The sequence below is a fragment of the Natator depressus genome, chromosome 4 (genome assembly GCF_965152275.1).
Source record: "Natator depressus isolate rNatDep1 chromosome 4, rNatDep2.hap1, whole genome shotgun sequence".
Classification (NCBI taxonomy): domain Eukaryota; kingdom Metazoa; phylum Chordata; order Testudines; family Cheloniidae; genus Natator; species Natator depressus.
Genome location: NC_134237.1, coordinates 16,223,886 through 16,245,751, shown reverse-complemented (window position 1 = coordinate 16,245,751; position 21,866 = coordinate 16,223,886). Strand labels below are relative to the sequence as shown.

Below are 21,866 nucleotides of genomic sequence, written 5' to 3'. Positions count from 1 at the left end.
TGCACTGGATGTGCAATGTTTGTCTTTCTTCCACAGGACAGAAGCGACTTTGTCTGTACAAAGTGCAAGCTGGTCTCCATATTGGAAGAGAAGATTGAAGGTCTGGAGCAACAGATAACGACCCTGCATTGCATACGAGAATCTGAGGATTTTCTGGACAAAAGTCAGGATATGCTTCTACGAGCGCAAAGCTCTAAAGATTTAGAGCAGGTTGCACAGCGGAGCCAAGAGGCCAGTGAAGAAGCTTGGCAACATGTGACCTCCAGAAGAAGAAGGGGGAATGTCCGGGTTCCAGCAACGCAGACACAGGTAACTAACCGCTTTCATGTTCTCTCCACAGGTACCATTGCGGAGAGTGGACCAGACGATACGTCTGGGGGGAGAAAGCAGAAGGAGACTCCGCTGGTTGGAAGGCATGAGATGCAATGTCCTGAGGTTGGGGGTTCCACGACCACCACTCCCAAGAGAAGGAGGCGGGTGGTGGTAGTCGGGGACTCTCTCCTCCGGGGGACTGAGTCATCTATCTGCCGCCCTGACCGGGAAAACCGAGAAGTCTGCTGCTTGCCAGGGGCTAAGATTTGCGATGTGACGGAGAGACTGCCGAGACTCATCAAGCCCTCGGATCGCTACCCCTTCCTGCTTCTCCACGTGGGCACCAAGATACTGCCAAGAATGACCTTGAGCGGATCACTGCGGACTACGTGGCTCTGGGAAGAAGGATAAAGGAGTTTGAGGCGCAAGTGGTGTTCTCGTCCATCCTCCCCGTGGAAGGAAAAGGCCAGGGCAGGGACCGTCGAATCGTGGAAGTCAACGAATGACTACGCAGGTGGTGTCGGAGAGAAGGCTTTGGATTCTTTGACCATGGGATGGTGTTCCATGAAGGAGGAGTGCTGGGCAGAGACGGGCTCCATCTTACGAAGAGAGGGAAGAGCATCTTTGCGAGCAGGCTGGCTAACCTAGTAAGGAGGGCTTTAAACTAGGTTCACTGGGGGAAGGAGACCAAAGCCCTGAGGTAAGTGGGAAAACGGGATACCGGGAGGAAGCACAGGCAGGAACGTCTGTGATGGGAGGGCTCCTGCCTCATACTGAGAATGAGGGGCGATCAGCAGGTTCTCTCAAGTGCTTATATACGAATGCACAAAGCCTTGGAAACAAGCAGGGAGAACTGGAGGTCCTGGTGATGTCAGGGAATTATGACGTGATTGGAATAACAGAGACTTGGTGGGATAACTCACATGACTGGAGTACTGTCATGGATGGTTATAAACTGTTCAGGAAGGACAGGCAGGGCAGAAAAGGTGGGGGAGTAGCACTGTATGTAAGGGAGCAGTATGACTGCTCAGAGCTCCGGTACGAAACTGCAGAAAAACCTGAGTGTCTCTGGATTAAGTTTAGAAGTGTGAGCAACAAGAGTGATGTAGTGGTGGGAGTCTGCTATAGACCACCGGATCAGGGGGATGAGGTGGATGAGGCTTTCTTCCGGCAACTCGCAGAAGCTACTAGATCGCATGCCCTGGTTCTCATGGGTGACTTTAACTTTCCTGATATTTGCTGGGAGAGCAATACAGCGGTGCATAGACAATCCAGGAAGTTTTTGGAGAGCGTAGGGGACAATTTCCTGGTGCAAGTGCTAGATGAGCCAACTAGGGGGGGAGCTTTTCTTGACCTGCTGCTCACAAACAGGGAAGAATTAGTGGGGGAAGCAAAAGTGGATGGGAACCTGGGAGGCAGTGACCATGAGATGGTCGAGTTCAGGATCCTGACACAGGGAAGAAAGGTAAGCAGCAGGATACGGACCCTGGACTTCAGGAAAGCAGACTTCGACTCCCTCAGGGAGCGGATGGGTAGGATCCCCTGGGGGACTAACATGAAGGGGAAAGGAGTCCAGGAGAGCTGGCTGTATTTCAAGGAATCCCTGTTGAGGTTACAGGGACAAACCATCCCGATGAGTCGAAAGAATAGTAAATATGGCAGGCGACCGGCTTGGCTTAATGGTGAAATCCTAGCGGATCTTAAACATAAAAAAGAAGCTTACAAGAAGTGGAAGGTTGGACATATGACCAGGGAAGAGTATAAAAATATTGCTCGGGCATGTAGGAATGAAATCAGGAGGGCCAAATCGCACCTGGAGCTGCAGCTAGCAAGAGATGTCAAGAGTAACAAGAAGGGTTTCTTCAGGTATGTTGGCAACAAGAAGAAAGCCAAGGAAAGTGTGGGCCCCTTACTGAATGAGGGAGGCAACCTAGTGACAGAGGATGTGGAAAAAGCTAATGTGCTCAATGCTTTTTTTGCCTCTGTCTTCACTAACAAGGACAACTCCCAGACTGCTGCGCTGGGCATCGCAACATGGGGAGTAGATGGCCAGCCCTTTGTGGAGAAAGAGGTGGTTAGGGACTATTTAGAAAAGCTGGACGTGCACAAGTCCATGGGGCTGGACGAGTTGCATCCGAGAGTGCTAAAGGAATTGGCGGATGTGATTGCAGAGCCATTGGCCATTATCTTTGAAAACTCGTGGCGAACGGGGGAAGTCCCGGATGACTGGAAAAAGGCTAATGTAGTGCCAATCTTTAAAAAAGGGAAGAAGGAGGATCCTGGGAACTACAGGCCAGTCAGCCTCACCTCAGTCCCTGGAAAAATCATGGAGCAGGTCCTCAAGGAATCAATCCTGAAGCACTTACACGAGAGGAAAGTGATCAGGAACAGTCAGCATGGATTCACCAAGGGAAGGTCATGCCTGACTAATCTAATCGCCTTCTATGATGAGATTACTGATTCTGTGGATGAAGGGAAAGCAGTGGATGTATTGTTTCTTGACTTTAGCAAAGCTTTTGACACGGTCTCCCACAGTATTCTTGTCAGCAAGTTAAAGAAGTATGGGCTGGATGAATGTACTATAAGGTGGGTAGAAAGTTGGCTAGATTGTCGGGCTCAACGGGTAGTGATCAATGGCTCCATGTCTAGTTGGCAGCCGGTGTCAAGTGGAGTGCCCCAGGGGTCGGTCCTGGGGCCGGTTTTGTTCAATATCTTCATAAATGATCTGGAGGATGGTGTGGATTGCACTCTCAGCAAATTTGCGGATGATACTAAACTGGGAGGAGTGGTAGATACGCTGGAGGGCAGGGATAGGATACAGAGGGACCTAGACAAATTGGAGGATTGGGCCAAAAGAAATCTGATGAGGTTCAATAAGGATAAGTGCAGGGTCCTGCACTTAGGACGGAAGAACCCAATGCACAGCTACAGACTAGGGACCGAATGGCTAGGCAGCAGTTCTGCGGAAGAGGACCTAAGGGTTACAGTGGACGAGAAGCTGGATATGAGTCAGCAGTGTGCCCTTGTTGCCAAGAAGGCCAATGGCATTTTGGGATGTATAAGTAGAGGCATAGCGAGCAGATCGAGGGACGTGATCATTCCCCTCTATTCGACATTGGTGAGGCCTCATCTGGAGTACTGTGTCCAGTTTTGGGCCCCACACTACAAGAAGGATGTGGATAAATTGGAGAGAGTCCAGCAAAGGGCAACAAAAATGATTAGGGGTCTGGAACACATGACTTATGAGGAGAGGCTGAGGGAACTGGGATTGTTTAGTCTGCAGAAGAGAAGAATGAGGGGGGATTTGATAGCTGCTTTCAACTACCTGAGAGGTGGTTCCAAAGAGGATGGTTCTAGACTATTCTCAGTGGTAGAAGATGACAGGACAAGGAGTAATGGTCTCAAGTTGCAGTGGGGGAGGTTTAGGTTGGATATTAGGAAAAACTTTTTCACTAGGAGGGTGGTGAAACACTGGAATGCGTTACCTAGGGAGGTGGTAGAATCTCCTTCCTTAGAAGTTTTTAAGGTCAGGCTTGACAAAGCCCTGGCTGGGATGATTTAATTGGGGATTGGTCCTGCTTTGAGCAGGGGGTTGGACTAGATGACCTCCTGAGGTCCCTTCCAACCCTGATATTCTATGATTCTATGATTCTATGATCTCCCCATGCAGTCAAGGACTTCTCAGTGGGAGTAATGGTGGCAGAGCAGTGGAGAAGGATGCTCCAGTGAGTATGGCACTAACGTAGGACTTTGGAGACCTGGGTCTAAGTCCCTCCTCTGCCACAGACTTTCTGTGCAGCCTTGAACAAGTCATTTAGCCTCCTTGTGCCTCAGCTCCCCGTCAGTAAAATGGGGATAATCACACTTTCCGACCTCACAGGGGTAGTGGGAGAATAAATACATTAATGATGGTGAGGTGCTCAAACAGTACAGTGGTGGGAACCTATGATATCCTGTAGTCCTCTGTAAAATGCAATGGCAAGCTCTAGGCACTGCTGCACCCTGTTGCTATTGTCTGCAGAAGCCCAGTGGTGAATCAGCTCCCAGCAGTCAGTTATTAATGTGTTTCTTCTTGCCTTTTCATTCAGTTCAGAGAACACAGTGACAAAGAGTCAGATACAAAACATACGTTTCTCTTGATGCCCCCATCAGGCTTAAATGAAGGAGCTCTGCCGCTGTGAGCCCCACCCTTGTTACCTTGTTAGAAACCCTTACCAGTGGATTTGGTCTCCTTACAGCAGACGTGTCAGACTCATTTTGGGGACAGGGTCAAACCTGATGAGCTTACAGGTTTGGTTGATAAAGGTACTCATGTTGATGTCAGGCACATAGATTTCTACAAGGCGTTTGACTTGGTATGACCAACATTTTGATTAAAAAACCGGAGCACTGTAAACTTAACATGGCACATATTAAATGGATTAAAAACTTCGGTCTCAAAATGTAATCATAAATGGGGAATCGACTGAGTTGGTGTGTTTCTAGTGGGGTCCCGCAGGGATTGGTTCTTGGTCCTACACTATTTAACAGTTTTATCAGTGACCTGGGAGAAAACATCCCCGATAAAGTTTGCAGATAACACAAAAATATGGTGGAGTGGTAAATAATGGAGAGCACAGGTCACCAGTGCAGAGTGATCTGGATCACTTGGTAAACTGGGCACAAGCATATAATATACATTTTAATATGGCTAAATGTAAATGTGTACATCTAGGAACAAAGAATGTAGGCCACACTTATATGATGGGGGACGCTATCCCGGGAAGCTGTAACGCTGAAAAAGATTTGGGGGTCATGGTGGATAATTAGCTGAACATAAGCTCCCAATGCAACGCTGTGGCCAAAAGGATAATGTGATCCTGGGATGCATAAACGGGGAAGCTTGAGAAGGAGCTGAGAAGTTATTTTACCTCTGCATTTGGCACTGGTGTGACTGCTGCTGGAATCCTGTGTCCAGTGCTGGTGTTCACAATTCAAGAAGGATGTTGAAAAATTGGAGAGGGAGGGTTCTGAGAAAAGCCATGAGGAAGAAAGGAAAACCTATCTTATAGTGATAGACTCAAGGAGCTTAATCTATCTAGTTTAACAAAGAGAAGGTTATGGGGTGATTTGATTATAGTCTGTAAGTACCTACATGCGGAACAGATATTTAATAATGGGCTCTTCAATCTAGCAGAGAAAGGTATAACATGATCCAATGGCTGGAAGCTGACGCTAGTCAAATTCAGACTGGAAATAAAGCATAAATTTTTTAACAGTGAGAGTAAATAACCATTGGAACAATTTATGAAGAGTTGTGGTGGATTCTCCATCTCTGACAATTTTTAAATCAAGATGGGATATTTTTCTAAGAATTATTTGGAGCAAGTTCTCTGGCCTGGGTTATACAAGAGGTCAGACTAGATGATCACAGTGATCCCTTAAGGCCTTGGAATCTATGACTTTCATTTTTTAAATAATTGTCAGTTGAATGGGGTAAAATTTGAAGACTCCTTTCAAACCACTATGAATCTCCCACTGATTGTGATGGGAGATTTGTACATACAATGTGTCCTTTAGGTAAAAAACTACACTTGTAGTCATTATTGTTCTTTATTATTTGTTCGATACCTTATCCTTGCAGTCAGTATCACTCAAAGGGAAAATCTGCTCCCTTTAAGATCACCATTACTTCTGCTCTAAGTGTCTCTTCTTTCTCTATCTTCTTCTGTATGCTTCTCTTCCTCTTCCCTGACTTTGTGTCTCTCCTTCTTTCTTCCCTCTGTATTTCCCTCCCTGCACTAACTCCCAATTCCCTTCTCTTCACTTGGAGGTTACACTCCCAACCCCATTCCAACTGCTAAAATAAGCAATGAAATGCTTAGACTGGCATTAGGTTTCAGAGTTAACAAATCAGTGAAATTAATGGGAGGCTGAGGGGGTTCAGACTTCTAAACGTTTCAGGCTGTCTGCAGATTCAGGCAGTGTAATTGGTTCTGTAACACTTTCTTTTTATCTGGGAGATTTTCTTCACAACCTTGAGAGCTAGAAACTTGCTTTTTGTTAAAATAAAAGCTTAGATTCTTCAGATTCTGGATTTACTATGTGGGTCATATAAATGCATCATCTAGGCTGAATCCAGATCACGGGTTGTTTGTATGACACCTCTGTGTTAAAGAAATTTTCTTTTTTTAGGACTTACCCATTAGGATATATACGTTTTAGGAAGTGTTATTTTTACATCAGCAGAGTAAATATGATGATTTGTTACATTAATAAATATTCCCTTGTCCCCAATAATAGCAAAAGCAAAAAGGACAGAATATCCTTGATTTTTAAAAAGGTTATAGATATCTGGAAAAGCATATTGGAACCTATAGTATAACCAATATGTAGAAAAACAAAAGGGGAAAATATTTATTTAAATGAAATTAAATAGTGAAATGTTACTCTGATTTTAAAAATAGAAATAATGCTCTCACTTTGGGAGTCTGTATTTTGTTGAAATCTCAAGGCTTACATTACTAGGGCATGATCCTGTAAGGTGCCAAGTGCCCTCAACTCTCATAGTTTTCACTGAAGTCGATGGAAATTAAGGTCACACGGCACATTGCAAAAGGGCAATCAGCAGAGACCTACTCCTGCTCCCATTGAAATCAGTAGGAGTTTTGCCATTATATTCAGTGGGACAAGAGGGGCCACCTAATACTTATGTGGCTGTATGAGGAATTTGGGAAAGTGGTGGAAGGAAGGGCTATGCGCATTTGTGTGCTGTATTCTGCAACAATCGCTGGCCCCCAAATCAGGGACTAACGGTAAGAGGATTAGTGCATGGTGGCCCCAGTTAAAGAAAGCATCTAAGCATGAGGATAAGTTAAAGGGTGCGCTTAAGGTCAAACACATTCTCCAGGTTAAAATACAGGCCCCTCAGTGACCTAGCTTTTCTGAATAGGGATACCTGCTTGAACTGGGGACATAGTATTTTCTCTTTTTTCCTTTTCTTTCTCCCTCTGCGTCGTATTACATGCTATTACAACTGGGATGTCTCCACTCCATCATATGCCCTCAGAGCAAACTGAGCCCAAGTGCCAAGTCTGCATCTTAATTTCCATCTGTTTCAACAAACATAGGATCAGACCCCAGTTCTGTGTCTCCTCATCTTTTTCTTAAGGAAACACATGGATAAAACTTACTGTGAAAATCTACTTCCTTTCTCTAATGAGAAGACATTATTGAACAAAGAGCCTACTGTTTTGAAGACAGAAATCTGATTGCCAAAAAAAAAAAAAATTCTTTGGTAAAAATGTAATAAATATTATCCAGAGCTTCCAATTTTTATATCTACCTGTCATCTAATTGTCTGTTTTTTACCTACCTATGGCTCCATCCTGAAAGGCACTCCTCATTGAGGTCATGGAGGTTGAGGGCACTCAGCACAGTACGCGGATGCTGAGCACCTTACAGGATTGAGCCCCAGGAAAACTGCTTTTGCTACAGGGTACATGTGAAGTTGCCACAATGCCTTTAACAAACAATATATACTGGTAATTCAGTTTTTACTTACACTTGCATGGAGTTTTCCTTTTTTTGACATCGCTAAAAATTTGTTGCTGAAAACTCCTCGTATTCCTACAATCCCCTGAGACACAGCAAATATTTCCAAAATACCTAGGATGACAGAAATCCCAGAATAAATCACAATACTTTTCAGATCACTCTGACAAAAAGAAATCGTAGTTTCCTTTTGAAAAACCCCATCGTCCTTGGTTTACGCAATAATTTCACATTTGATTGTTTACTGCTTTGCTTATTGGAAATGTGCATTTATTTATATATGTCTTAAGATTGTTTTAAAACCTTAAGTCATCTTTCAGATGACTGACACATGATCATTAGAAATGCAGAGAACGTCTTTTGTTGGGCCCCGATCCCACAAAAACTTACGAATGTATGTAACCTTTAACATACGAGTAGTCCACTGATGTGACTGGGACTATTCATGTATATACTGTTAAGTATACGCATAAGTCTTTGTCGGATCAGGGCTAAATGCCCATACAATAGCCTATATCTCTATTAAACTTAACAGACCTCTCTTCCTATGAACACACCAAAAAAACCCAACAACCTCTGTTCCGTTCAAAGTCGGCTATGACACAAACCAGCAGAGGCCAGTCATTTCAACCATATGGCTCACTGACACTGTGTCACTGCCATCACAGCAATTATTTGTATCCTGTTAGGAGACCTCTTGGCCAAATACATCTCAACTGTCCCTGTTTTTCAGTGATGTCCCTTATTTCAGACCCAAATTTCCCTCCAGTTCACACAAATTTAGTCTCTCACGTTTATTGCTATAAAGGATTTGCACCAGAAATACAGGAGCAGAGCTGATCTGCATTTTGGATGACCCATTCTGAGTCAGAGGAAATGTAGTTACTTCGGAGCTGGAGACGCATGCACAAGGTCAAAATCTTTTTTTTTTTTATTTTTTTGGCAGGACTTATCGAGCTGGATAACATTAGTGTGTATTAGTGTGTCCATTCAAGACACCCTATTTGGGTATGTCTCTCATTTTAACATATGCAAAACTAGGGCGGATTAAATTTGGCTAAAGGGAAAAGAAGTGAAAATAAAGCATTTTAAATTTTGCCCCATTTTATCCAAAATGAAACCATACCTCCTTACTTACTGGTATATTGCACTATGGAAACAAAGTTACAGCAAATATAATTATGCTAAAGGAATATATTCCATGTCTTCTTAAGATTCGTATGGGTCAGATTTTAATACACTTACTTACATTCAGTAGAATCCTACTCAGCAAGCATTCCCACTGACTTCAATGGGACGTTTTGTGGAATAATACACTATTTAGTTTGACTAAGAATGGCAGAATCTGGCCCTAAGGGAATAAAATTTATTTTTCCCTTTCCCTATTGACTTCCATGGAACTACTCTGTCTGTCACCAGGGTATCTGAATTCCTTCTTTGAGTAAAGGATCAAGGTATATGGCCATATTTGGGCCTTTGAAAGCTGAGAGATATACTGGGCTCAATTCTTTTTCTACTGAAATCTCATGCTTGAGGACTTGGGCCCCAATTCAGCAAAGCACCTGAGCACATAGGGAATCCCATCACTAACTCAGCAAAGCCACTAAGCTTGTGCTTATGTCCCATTGAAGCCAATGAGATGTACAGATGGGTGTTCTGTTCATCCTATTCATAAAATTGGATGTCTCCAGGGAAATTTTGGACAGGCAGACAAGTGTAAAGTTTCTATTTCCAAGTTTCAAGGCCTATTCAGATTTGTTTGGACCAAGAAATGGATCTCCTTCTTTGCAAAGCTTCAGGACATCGCTGATCTAACAACTTGACTCGGAATTGCGGGCACTGACCCTCGGACTCCTAATAGGCTTACAAACTATTAGAACTACTTCTTGAGGTGGAAGGCTCAGCCCTTAGGCTCATGACTCACTAGAACTTTTACCTGAGGCAGGGCATATCTACACCGCAATCAAGAGATGTGATTGCAGCGCATGTAAACATCCCCAAGCTAGCAGCAAAGCCTTGGTGGCACCCACCCACTGAGGACCCTGAGTACACATTCGAGCAGCCAATGTCTGTACTGCCATAGCTTCCCTGATATTGTTACTCAAGCTACCTTTGATCCAGCTAAATCTAGCTAGATCAAAACTAGCTCAGATATCTTTACATGTGCTGCAAACACACCACCTGATTGCAGTCTAGACATACCTTGAGTTTGTAACCAGGTATTGACATAACTGGCTTTAAATATTATGTGGGTGTCTAGTAACCATGGCAGATATAACAGTGTTTGTCCTAGACTGGCACGTTTGGCATCCTGTAACCAGGCTGGCACACTGCTTTTTCACTTGGGAGAAGACGCCCTGGCTGTGTCTGTGTAACTTGTTCTCTTTCCTCCTAGCTGTGGTAGGACACCCCAGAATGCATCGCCCAATGTTGGTGCCACTCTGTGTGGACGTCACCCAGGTACCCAACCCCCTAGTAAGGAATTATGGGATTGCTGCCCATTCCCCCCCACCCCCCACCCCCAGAAATCAGCTATATGAATATGGTTAGACAGCATAGGATGTCATACAAAAAAAATTAGTAACTCCAGATCTGTGACTGATCTAGCTCCATCTTCCTGCAGTCTTCCCAAGGTCCTCACATTTCTTAATGTATTAGCATGGGGAATAGGCTTTGAGCTTTCCACCCCAGACAGGGATTTTCCTGTACAAGATCCTTGCAATTTCATTAAAGGCAGGGTTGGGCCCTGTGTGAGTTTTTTACCTAATGTATACAAAGTAATAAAAGGTTTAACTGTTTAATTCTAAATTCTGTTTTATTTCTGAGGTTAAAACAAGAACAACAATAATATGACACCTCTAGTTCTCTCTATATAAATACATAAATGATGTGCTCAGGACTCACAATTTGGATCCAAATGTTGAATACCGCAAACTTTGGGGATGTTCAGATCTGGTGTTTTGATTGTGGCTCATCTGATGTCAATGGACATACAACTGTGTAAAAGCGGTGTAAGTTGGAGGAGACTCAGGCCCTTTATTTTCATTTTATCAATAATATTTCCTTTTTTCTGTTCTACATCTATACACCCTATATTATTTTGGCTGTTGAAAATTTATGAGACTGTAACTTTTCAGCTTGCTGTACACAGATTTTTCATACACATACATAAAAAATGTAATCAATAGACATTTACTGAGCTGGTAAAAAAAAATATGTTTTTTTCAGATTTCCTTTTCCCTTCCCAAAACTTGGAGCAAAACCAGGAGATTAAAGTATATACCCCACACCTGAAACAATGCTCCCCTGCATCCTCTTTCCACTGAGAGGGAATAATTTATACACACATTTGCAAAACAGTAGTAGGGGAAATGATTTTAAAGACATAAAACAGCAATCCTTCCCTATAACTCTAGAGCACCATGTGGCTGTTCCGGGCATGGAGAGCCCTTGCCAACTCTCACCAAAGTCAATGGTAGATTTAAATGGGAGTTGGATTGAACCCCTGATGCCCGTATCAAAGTTGCAAGTCTGACCTTAGCCAGAATTAGCAGAGTACTTACCACAGAGTGCTTCTGTTGCCGCTTGACACACTGAAACAGTGTAATGCATACTGAGTAATGGGTTGGGTCATTCATTGTCCCTTCAAGCATCTGGAGAGTGGAGAACTATAGGAGATATTATTTGGAATGGCATCCCAGAGAGCCACAAAGTAACCATGAAGTGTGCACTTGACATTGCATTGCAATGTTTGCTTCATTGCTTTGCCTGAATACGTGATGACATTGTGTTGTGAGGATGCAATGTCACAGGCCAAACAAAGAGAGGTCAGGATGCCCTCCCAGGACTTTGTGGCTTTCTAGGCTGACTAAGCGCTCTGCAAAGAGATCACTGTTATAGAATGTCAAAAGTAGATATACTGACCTCAGCGAGATTTTTTTTTATTTGTTAGTGCTCTTTTTTTGTTTGCTCAGCTCCAGATTAAAAAAGGGATTGCTTTAAAATACTTATAAGCATACAACAATTTTTGTGCATTGGGGCTTTTTGTTGTTTTAATTACAATGGACTTGGTTCACTCCTGCTGGGTCAGAAGGTTGGAATTTGATTCCTTCTGTGCCGGGTCTGACCAGTTCATTTGAGACGAAGGAGAAGTTATCTCCAGAGCAAGGTGCTGGAATCTGGCAGGGGAAGGCAGTTTTAATTCAGAGCCATATCTCCGCAGGAACGCACCAGCTGTCCTGGAAATGGTCTGGATCAGTTCTCCTGAGCATCCTATCCATGTTCCCTCTCTGCCCAGCACCATCCACTATTTGGTTGGGACAACCAGCTCTGGGTTCCCTGGAGAGTGGAGGTTTTAGTCCCCATGTATTTCTGTGATCTCCCCATTCTCCTTTTCAGGTGGACTTTCCACAAGAAAGGAATTACAGCCCAGGTTTCCCTGCAAGTGAATTGAGCTGTCTATATATTAACAAACCAAAATGCATACGTTATGTATAAAAGCAAATGGGTATATATACTATTTGGACCTAATTCTGCACTTATTAACACTAGTGTAAATCAAGAATAACACCACTGATGTCAATGGACATACAACTGTGTAAAAGCAGTGTAAGTTGGAGGAGACTCAGGCCCTTTATTTTCATTTTATCAATAATATTTCCTTTTTTCTGTTCTACATCTATACACCCTATATTATTTTGGCTGTTGAAAATTTATGAGACTGTAACTTTTCAGTTTGCTGTACACAGATTTTTCATACACATACATAAAAAATGTAATCAATAGACATTTACTGAGCTGGTAAAAAAAAATATGTTTTTTTCAGATTTCCTTTTCCCTTCCCAAAACTTGGAGCAAAACCAGGAGATTAGTTCTTGATGTCAGTTTACATTTTTATGCCCATTTTTTAAGAACAAAAAATATTAAAAACAAACACCAGAAAATATACAATTCTTATGAGTTTTTCATGCAATATGGTACAAAATGAAGCCCATATTTGGCCTGCATCCATGATTTCAATGCCTAATGACAATGGGTGTTCTGTTTATCAATTAAGGGATTAATTTGATCCTTACTGTATATTAGTTCAACTATGCCGGGGCGGGCAAACTTTTTGGCCTGAGGGCCACATCGGGTTTTCGAAATTGTATGGAGGGCCGGTTAGGGGAGGCTGCGCCTCCCAAAACAGTCAGGCATGGCCTGGCCCCCACCCCATATCCGACCCCCCCTGCTTTTCACCCCCGATGGCCCCCCCAAGACTCTTGCCCCATCCAACCACCCCCTGTTCCCTGTCAGCCCCCCGGGGACCCGTGCCCCATCCACACACACCCCTGCTCCCTGTCCCCTGACCGTCCCCAGAACCTCTACCCCTGACTGGCCACCGTTGCCCCATCCAACCCCTCCTCTCATTCCTGACTGCCCCCCCGGGACCCCTGCCCCATCCAACCACCCCTTCTCCCTGACTTCCCCCGGAACCCCTGTCCCTGACTGCCCCCCGCGACCCCATCCAACCCCCTCTCCTTCCTGACTGCCCCCTGGGACTCCTGCCCCCATTCAACCCTCCTGTTCCCTGCCCTCTGACCGCCCCGCCCCCTATCCAGACCCCCACCCCCTGACCACCACCCCGAACTCCCCTGCCCTCTATCCAACCCCCCGCTCCCTGCCCCCTTACCGCGCTACCTGGAGCACCGGTGGCTGGCGGGGCTACAGCCGCACCGCCTAGAGCACCAGGACAGGCAGCCATGCCGCCCGGCTGGAGCCGGCCACCCCACCACGCAGCACGGAGCACCGGGTCAGGCCGGGCTCTGCAGCTGTGCTGCCCGGCAAGAGCTCCAGCCCCGCCGCCCAGAGCATGGCACTGGCGGCGCAGTGAGCTGAGGCTGCGGGGGAGGGGAAACAGCAGGGGAGGGGCTGGGGGCGAGCCTCCCGGGCCAGGAGCTCAGGGGCCGGGCAGGAGGATCCCGCTGGCCGGATGTGGCCCGCAGGCCGTAGTTTGCCCACTTCTGAACTATGCCAATTATTCTTAAAATGATTAGGATATTTCACTTTAAAGGCATATGAGGCCAGAGGCCCCCATACAACTTCTACCTTCAAAGGTCACTTCAGATGGACCAAAACTTGCTATCCTTAATTCAATTAATTGAATCAGAATTTGCCCAGCGACAAGATGGGCCTTATTCTGATCTCACTTGCACTGGTGTAAATCAGGAGTGACTCCACTAAGTCAATAGTTACTTCAGTTTCAAACTGGCATAAATAATCAGAATCTGACCCCCCAAAACAGGCAAGCTTGACAATTAATTTTATATAAGATCATAATTCTCTAAAAGCCTAATCAATAGTTTCACTGTGCAAAGAGCCACTGAATGTATCGAACAGCAACCCTGCTGATCGCACTGTAATCGGTGCCAAAAGAAATTATATAAACTACATAATGGTGCAATACTGATAATAGTGTATTTTATTGTACATAAATATATGTGAGGAACATGCTATGCTTGCCTCCACGCCTTTCTGATTAAGAGAGAACTTTGCCCATGGCAATATTCTGGTTACAATGTGCTTTTAAAAATGAACAAAATAAACCCATTTTTATAAAGCTATTTTAGATATCATAAATGGTCCCAGCTGATCCTGCAATCCCCTAGTATACACATCTCTTTTTTATTTCAGTGAGAGTTCTGGTAGACAAGAAAAATACAAGATTGGGCCTTTGAGATTTGATTGAACCCACATCAACAAGGATATTCAGATTTAAGGACAGAGTAGTTCTGTATCAGAAGCATGTTCAGACAGTACCTGTCCTATCCTTAACCTTTTTCAGCCTCAGAACATGAGAACAGATTTCAGAGTGGTAGCCGTGTTAGTCTGTATCAGCAAAAACAATGAGTCCTTCTGGCATCTTAGAGACTAACAAATGTATTTGGGCATAAGCTTTCATGGGCTATAACCCACTTCATCAGATGCATGGAGTGGAAAATACAGGAGGCAGGTATAAATGCAGAGCACAAGAAAAGATGGGAGTTGCCTTACCAAGTGGGGGGTCAGTGCTAATGAGGCCAATTCAATTAGAGTGGTTGTGGCCCATTCCCAACAGTTGACAAGAAGGTGTGAGTATCAACAGAGGGAAAATTATTTTTTGTTGTGACCCAGCCACTCCCACTCTTTATTCATGCCTAATTTGATGGTGTCAAGTTTGCAAATTAATTCCAATTCTTCAGTTTCTCATTGAAGTCTGTTTTTGAATTTTTTTTTGGTTGAAGAATGGCCACTTTTAAGCCTGTTATTGACTGTCCAGGGAGATAGAAGTGCTCTCCTACTGGTTTTAAATGTTACAATTCTTGATGTCTGATTTGTGTCCATTTATTCTTTTGCATAGAGACGGTCTGGTTTGGCCAATGTACATGGCAGAGGGGCACTGATCCCACAGTTGGTTAGGCAATTCCCATCTTTTCATGTGCTGTATATTTATACCTGCCTACTGTATTTTCCACTCCATGCATCTGATGAAGTGGGTTATAGCCCACGAAAGCTTATTACCAAATAAATTTGTCTCTAAGGTGCCACAAGGACTCCTCATTGTTTTTGCTAACATGAGAAGTTATTTGCATGCTGCTGTTTGAAACAGACAGTTTTTGAGCCAAAAAAACAGCCATATGCTGCCTTCAGTCCGTTGTTTTTATTCTATGTAGGAACTGTGCTGTGGACCAGAGATAGCGTGTAGCCTAGTGAATGGAAGCAATTGCCAATCTCATAGGTGACAACCAGTGCAGATTTGTAGCCATAATGAAACACACTGGAGACAGGACCAGATCACCACTTCCCATGACAAAAACCCACAGAAGAAGGTTAAGAGGGGAAATAAACTCTGTGCAAGGGGCATAGAACAAGCCATGGTTCCACCTCCCAAGCCTCATGATCCACAGGTGGCATTCACACTGAGACCCTGTGCCTCCATTTGGCTCTGGGGCTCAGATCCTCAATGGTATTTAGGCTCCTAATTTCTATTGATATCAATGGAAGTTAGGAGCCTAAATACCTTTGAGGATCGAGGTGTGGGTCCCCAGTGCTGCCCCACCACTTCCTCGCCACACAGCTCTGTTGGAGCCTCTTTGCAGGAGACTCCTCTGCTGCACCTGCTCTTGGGCATCACTAACATGGAGAGGTTTGTGAAGTAAATACAACCTCTGCTTGTATTCACCTTTCCCTTGTGTTTGTGCAGGGTATGTGGGTTAACAAGGTGCACTTCCCCTCAAGCCACCTGGTCCCGCCCAGCCAATGCCTAGGAACACAGTTAGATCAAATGCCTAGGAATGCCTAGGAACACAGTTAGATCAAACCAGTGATTCATTGAGTCTGATATTCTGTCTCTGACATTAGCTAATACCATGTGCTTCCGATGAAGTTGAAACAACCCAGTAATGCTCAGATGGGAATCTGCTTCCTATATCTCATCAGTTAGTGGGTGATTTATGCCTGATGTGGTATGTTGCTGATTTTAAAAAATGTATTTAACCTACCAGCGGTCACTGTGCATGTGCTCATTATCCATATAAACATCTTAGCCTCTCCTGAATCCTACTAAACTCTTAGGTGGAGATTTTCAGAAGTCTCTAGTGATATTGTGTACCTCAAGGTTTGGGTGCCCACCTTGAGATACCTCAGAGGGGATGGGTGTTCAGCATTTATTGAAAATCCGACCTCTTTCAAGTGTCTCAAGTTGGGCACTCAATATCACCTGCCACTTTTGAAACTTTTGGCCTCAGTGATGTGTTGTGGCAATGAACTCCACCGATTAATTAGTCACTGTTTTTAAAACCAATTCTTTTCATCAATTGTAAATTTGTCACCTTTCTGTCTCATTGAATATTGCCTTGTTCTTGAATTCTCCGAAGAGATAGATAAGAAAACCTGATCATTGATTATTTTGTGTACCTCTATAATGCTGCCTCTTAGGGCTTCATCCTAACAACTGCTCTATGTGAGTGAACCCCTGTGTCCTTGGGGAGCCCTAACGTCCACCCACAGAGAAAAACTTTCAAGACTAAGGTCCTTCTGATTTCCGCCCTAAACTAAATGATATCAATCTTTTCAATCTCCCCTCATAAAAAAGTCTCTGATCATTTGTTGTTTCTCTCTGAACCCCTTCTGTTTCCACTACTCCTTTTTTAATATGGTGTGACCAGAACTGAACACAATATTCCAAGTGAGGTCAGAACATCAATTTATAAAATGGTGTTCTAATATTTTCAGTAATATTTTCTATCCCATTCTTCATCCATTTGTCCATTTTGTTTCCTTTTTAGAACATCGCTGCACATTTAGCTGAGGTTTTTATTGGGCTGCCCACAATAACACCCAGGTCTTTTTTCTGGAGTGGTTACACTGAATTCAGAACCCAGAAAGGCTCAAACCATTCCTTGCAATGTGCATTATCTTGCCTTTGTCAACACTGTCTTTCATATGACCCATTAATCTAGATGTATACAGTCCTGCTGAAGTTCCTCAGAATCTTTTGTAGTCTTGATCATTCAAGTAACTTAGAGTCACCTGAAAAACTTGCCACTTTGCTGTCCACCTGTAGCAGGGTAGTTACCCTGCTCCTGTGAAAGGCTAGGCTGATTGGGGAAGCAGCCACAGCTGGGGCCACGTCGCAATCAGGCCACAGCTGGCCCTATAAAAGGGCTGTGAGCCAGGAGTTGTGTGAGTCTTTCTCTAGCTCTGGAGAGAGAAGGACCTGCCTGCCTGCCTGGGAGAGAAGGGTATCTGAGGTAGAGTTGTGCTGGGGAAAAGGCAAAAGGAGCTGTGGAGCTCCAGCCTGGTAATTCCCCAGGCTGCTGGCCTTGTGCAAGGCCTAAAGAAGGTACTGGGGCTACAGAGGTTCAGCCTGGGAATAGGCAGAGGCAGCTGGTCCTAACCCCTTACCAATGATGAGTGGCCATTACACTGCAGTGGGGGCTAGATGATGACTGGCAGTAGCCACTGAGGCAAGGTGAGGATAGAGGGTTGGGGGTTCCCCTGGGAGGGGCAACCCAGAATGTGGGGACTGCTGAGAGCAGAACTCCAGGGTGTGGGAAAGACATGGGGCCAAAGACAGGTGAGTCAGCAGAGGGTGCTCCAAGCTGGAATCAAGCTAATTCCCAGGATGACCAGCAGGAGGTGCCACACCAGTGAGTCATCGCTGCGCTACACCACCCCTCTTCCAGTTCTCTAATGAAGATATTAAACAACATCTTTGGGGCAGCCTCTATTAACCTTTTGCCATGTTCAAAACTGATCCCTATTTCTTGTCTCTTGGCCAGGTTTTAATGCACAGCAGTACTTTTCCTTTCACCCCATGTCGATTAAGTTTTCTTGACTTGTTCTTGTGAGGGATTCACTCCCTTGGTTCAGACTTTCCCCATTTAGAGATCTTAGAACCCTCCTCCCCTGCGTCACTGAGAAGGTGGGAATGTGGCTGTGGAAGTAGCTTACAGCCCCTATTCCACCTGAGAAGAGTGAGATCTCTGCACAGGGGCCCTTCTCTGTTCATGGATCCTTTGCAGTTATTTGGCAAGTCTACGGACCTTTACTTTTTGTGTGACCAACCTTGTCTGTGGAATGCCTCTGAAATTCACCACCCTCTTCTCACATCCCTCATGATGCTTCAGGAGAACACACTGGATCTTGGAACTTTCCTGATTAAGAATTCTGATGATGAGCTTCAGTCACTCAAAATATCCCTTTGGCCATGAGTGTCTCAGATGCTCTCCTATATTGCAGCTTGTGCGATGAAGCTTCAGTTATGGGTAAGGCTACATTTATGTCACTGAGGTCATGGAAGTCAACAAATCCGTGGGAGACAACCTCATGCAGGGGAGGGGAAGGGGGATGCCTCGGGCAAGCAGTTGGGGGTGTCCCCTTTTCTCTTTGGGAAATGTGGTCACCCTGCAGCTCCCAGCCACCATTGGCAGAGGGGGACCCCCAGCAGCTTCCACCTGCTGTGGCCAGAGGGGGAACCCGACAGCTCCCAGCCACCACGGTGACAGGGGAAACCATGGAGCCGCAGCAGCAAAAGTCACAGATCGATCACAGCTTCTGTGAATTTTTGTTTATTGCCCGTGACCTGTCCATGACTTTTACTAAAATAACCATGACAAAATCTTAGCCTTATTTATGGGTGCAAGGGAACATGTTCCAAGTCTTAATCAAATCATTTAAAAGATGATCCTGTCTTGGTAAGAAGCAACAGAACAAACAAGGCTGAACTCCAGAGAATACTATTTACAGTTGGTATATTATGTCCAGTGAAGGAAATTAGAGATTCCATTTGTCTAAGCATCGATCTAAGATCTATTGCAGGGGCTATAGAGGGGTTGTATATGTATGCATGGGTCAAACACTGATGCTGGTACACCTTTTCCACCTGTGCAGGAAGAGGGGATTGCAGAGGAAGAGTGGGTGACAGGAAAGAGAAGGATTCACACTTCTACATGCTCCCTGCCACACACAAGAGCCTGGGGAAGCAACTTGGCCACTAGGCTGGTAGGTCTGTGAATGAAGAGAAGGGGAGGAAGAAAAACATGCTTTGGAGGGTACTAAAGAGCAGCTGGTTACCCATGTGGATATCCACATGGAATTAGTGCTGATCCTGGCAGCATTAATTTCCACTCTGCACCTACACCCCTCTTGGTGATTTTGCACAACTGTAGGCAGGACAGCCAATGGCAACATGACTCCTGGAGTACCTATGTTCCCAGGAGGACAGGAAGGTTGGACAGAACTGTGGATAGATAGCTCCTCTGCTGGCTGAGTGCTTCTTTCCCCACTGATTCTGAGAATCAATGGGTTCAGATGCCTCACTTCCCCACCCACCTCCTCTGGAACCCCCAACACTCTCTCCTCAAGAGGTGCATTAGCTGGAAACTCTGAGTTGAAACAGAGCTAATAATTTCACCCACCGGCAGATCCACACACCAATGCCTGGAAAAGATTAAAGGGACAGACGCTATAAGTTTGGCTTTCCTGGTCATGCATACAACCGTCTATGTTTTGTGAATGAGCCTCCAAAATGGAGCCCTCAGTAAGGTGCAGTAACAATATTTAAAAAATTGTGATAAGTTAAGGACAGAATGAGATGTTATCACAGTTTTTAGTACAGTTCTGCTATTAATTAGTGCAACATTATCCTTTCTTTTAGGAAGACTTACACTGAATGTGAATAGAATGTGAGGCAATCAGCTATGCCCAGGTGGAGCCCTGTGCCTGCATAGAACTGATTGCATGATCAGGGCCTAAATTATTCCCTACGGGCCAGATTCTGTAAGTGCTCTGTGAGCAGAACTCCCACTTGAATCCACCAGCATTCCACATCCAGAGGTGATACAGAACCACACCCTATGTTTTTAATGTTCTTTTTAAGCACCACCAGCTCTTTCTGCCATTTTGATTTCCAAGACTAGGACATTTGTGCAGTAATAGTAAGACCTGAACAGCAGTCAAAGCCAATAACAGGAAGACCGGAGCTCCTCCAGGAGGACTGGCATTTCTTCTGAGTTTTAGGTTTAAACAAAAGTATCATGTTGCTTCACTCAGACAATACAAAACATAAAAAAGGAAAGAATGACAAAGTTGCAAGTAGGCAGTTCTGAAAGACAGGACAGAAAGTCACGCATCTGTTCAGAGTTTAAGTGGCAGTGTGGTCTAGTGGTTCGAGCATGGGAATAGATGTCAGGAACTCCTAAAGTCTAATAGTGACTGCCACTGGCTTGTGACGTAGGGGTGGACAAGTCATCTGGGGTGTGATGTTCAAAAGAGTTCAGTTTTCATTGACTTCAATGGGAGCAGAGCTAAGGCAGTGCAGAGTGCTTTTGAAAATCTCATGCTTGTAGCTTCATTTTCAGAGGTCAGTGGCAATTGTGAGTGCTCAGGACGTCAACTGGAGTTGCTAGGGCTATTAAACTTTCCACCTCAATTTTCTCATCTCTCAAATGAGGCTAATATTTGCTTCATCACATGGCTGTTTGGAGGATTAATGAGTTGAAATGGGGTTCTAGTCTGAAAAGTGACTATCAAGATGACATTGATGGGTTCTGGGTTTGTTGTCTCTTAGTTATTTCCATATCAGATGTGTACTGTTCACTATTAAAATGTTTTCTTACTATGAGCCCTGCAGATGGAACCTAGGAACCAGAAATCAAAGTGGCTTCTTTCCCTCTTGTGCACAGTCATCTGTAACAGAGGTTCTGGCAGCAAAATTCTTCCCTTAGTGATACCTGTGCAACCAGGTTGTCTTCCAGGTCTGCCTCTGGTGACAAGTGTGTAACACCATTGCTTTCACTCTGGTTGCACAGATGTAACTGATTGAAACCTAGAGCACAATTCTGTTGCTGATGCACTTGTAGAGAAATAGAGCACAATTCCCTCTGGTTTAGCTGTCCGAGGCTAACAAGGAGCACATGCTTCTTTAGTTATAACTTTGAATACAGGAGGAGAGCAGATCTGTTGAGTAAGAAGGTAATATTTTACCTAGTCATTTTTAAAGGACACTTTGAATATCCTTTAGTGCTTTGAAAATGCAAAGGACTATCTATACATGTGCTAGGTATTAATAAATCCTACATTATCTAATTTCTTCTTTAATGATCTGGATGAAGGGCTAAACAGTGTTCTTATGAAAATAACAGATGAATTGGGTGAAACTGTAAACACCAGTAAAGACAGAGGGAGAATAATACCAAGAGACATAAAGAGATTCATCTAGGGAAAAGGTAAACTGTTACAGCCGGGGGGAAAGAATCCAAAATAGCAATCAGGTGGAGAGAGACATAAAATGAAATCTAGAGACTGAAAAATTTAGAATGAGTAACAGCAACTAAATAAATGAAATCCTGACCAGAAAATGTATTGGACTCTAGGAAAGTCTCAGGAAAAGTGATGGGAGCCGTGGGTGGCCTTTTCCACACGCGGTCCACCATGCCTTAACTCTACTCCCATTAAAATCAAGGGAAGTTTCACCAGTGATTTCAATGGGAGCAGTTAGT

At 44.4% G+C, this 21,866-nt stretch overlaps 1 protein-coding gene across 1 annotated transcript in view; it reads right to left on the bottom strand.

The window, feature by feature from the left end:
- The window catches only part of FGF5 (fibroblast growth factor 5), a 32,745-nt gene that overhangs the window by 7,833 nt on the left and 3,046 nt on the right, over positions 1-21,866 (bottom strand). Inside the window, exon 2 of the mRNA XM_074949959.1 lies at positions 7,856-7,959. Within this exon, the coding sequence (XP_074806060.1) occupies positions 7,856-7,959 (104 nt within the window). The remainder of the gene's footprint in view (positions 1-7,855; positions 7,960-21,866) is intronic.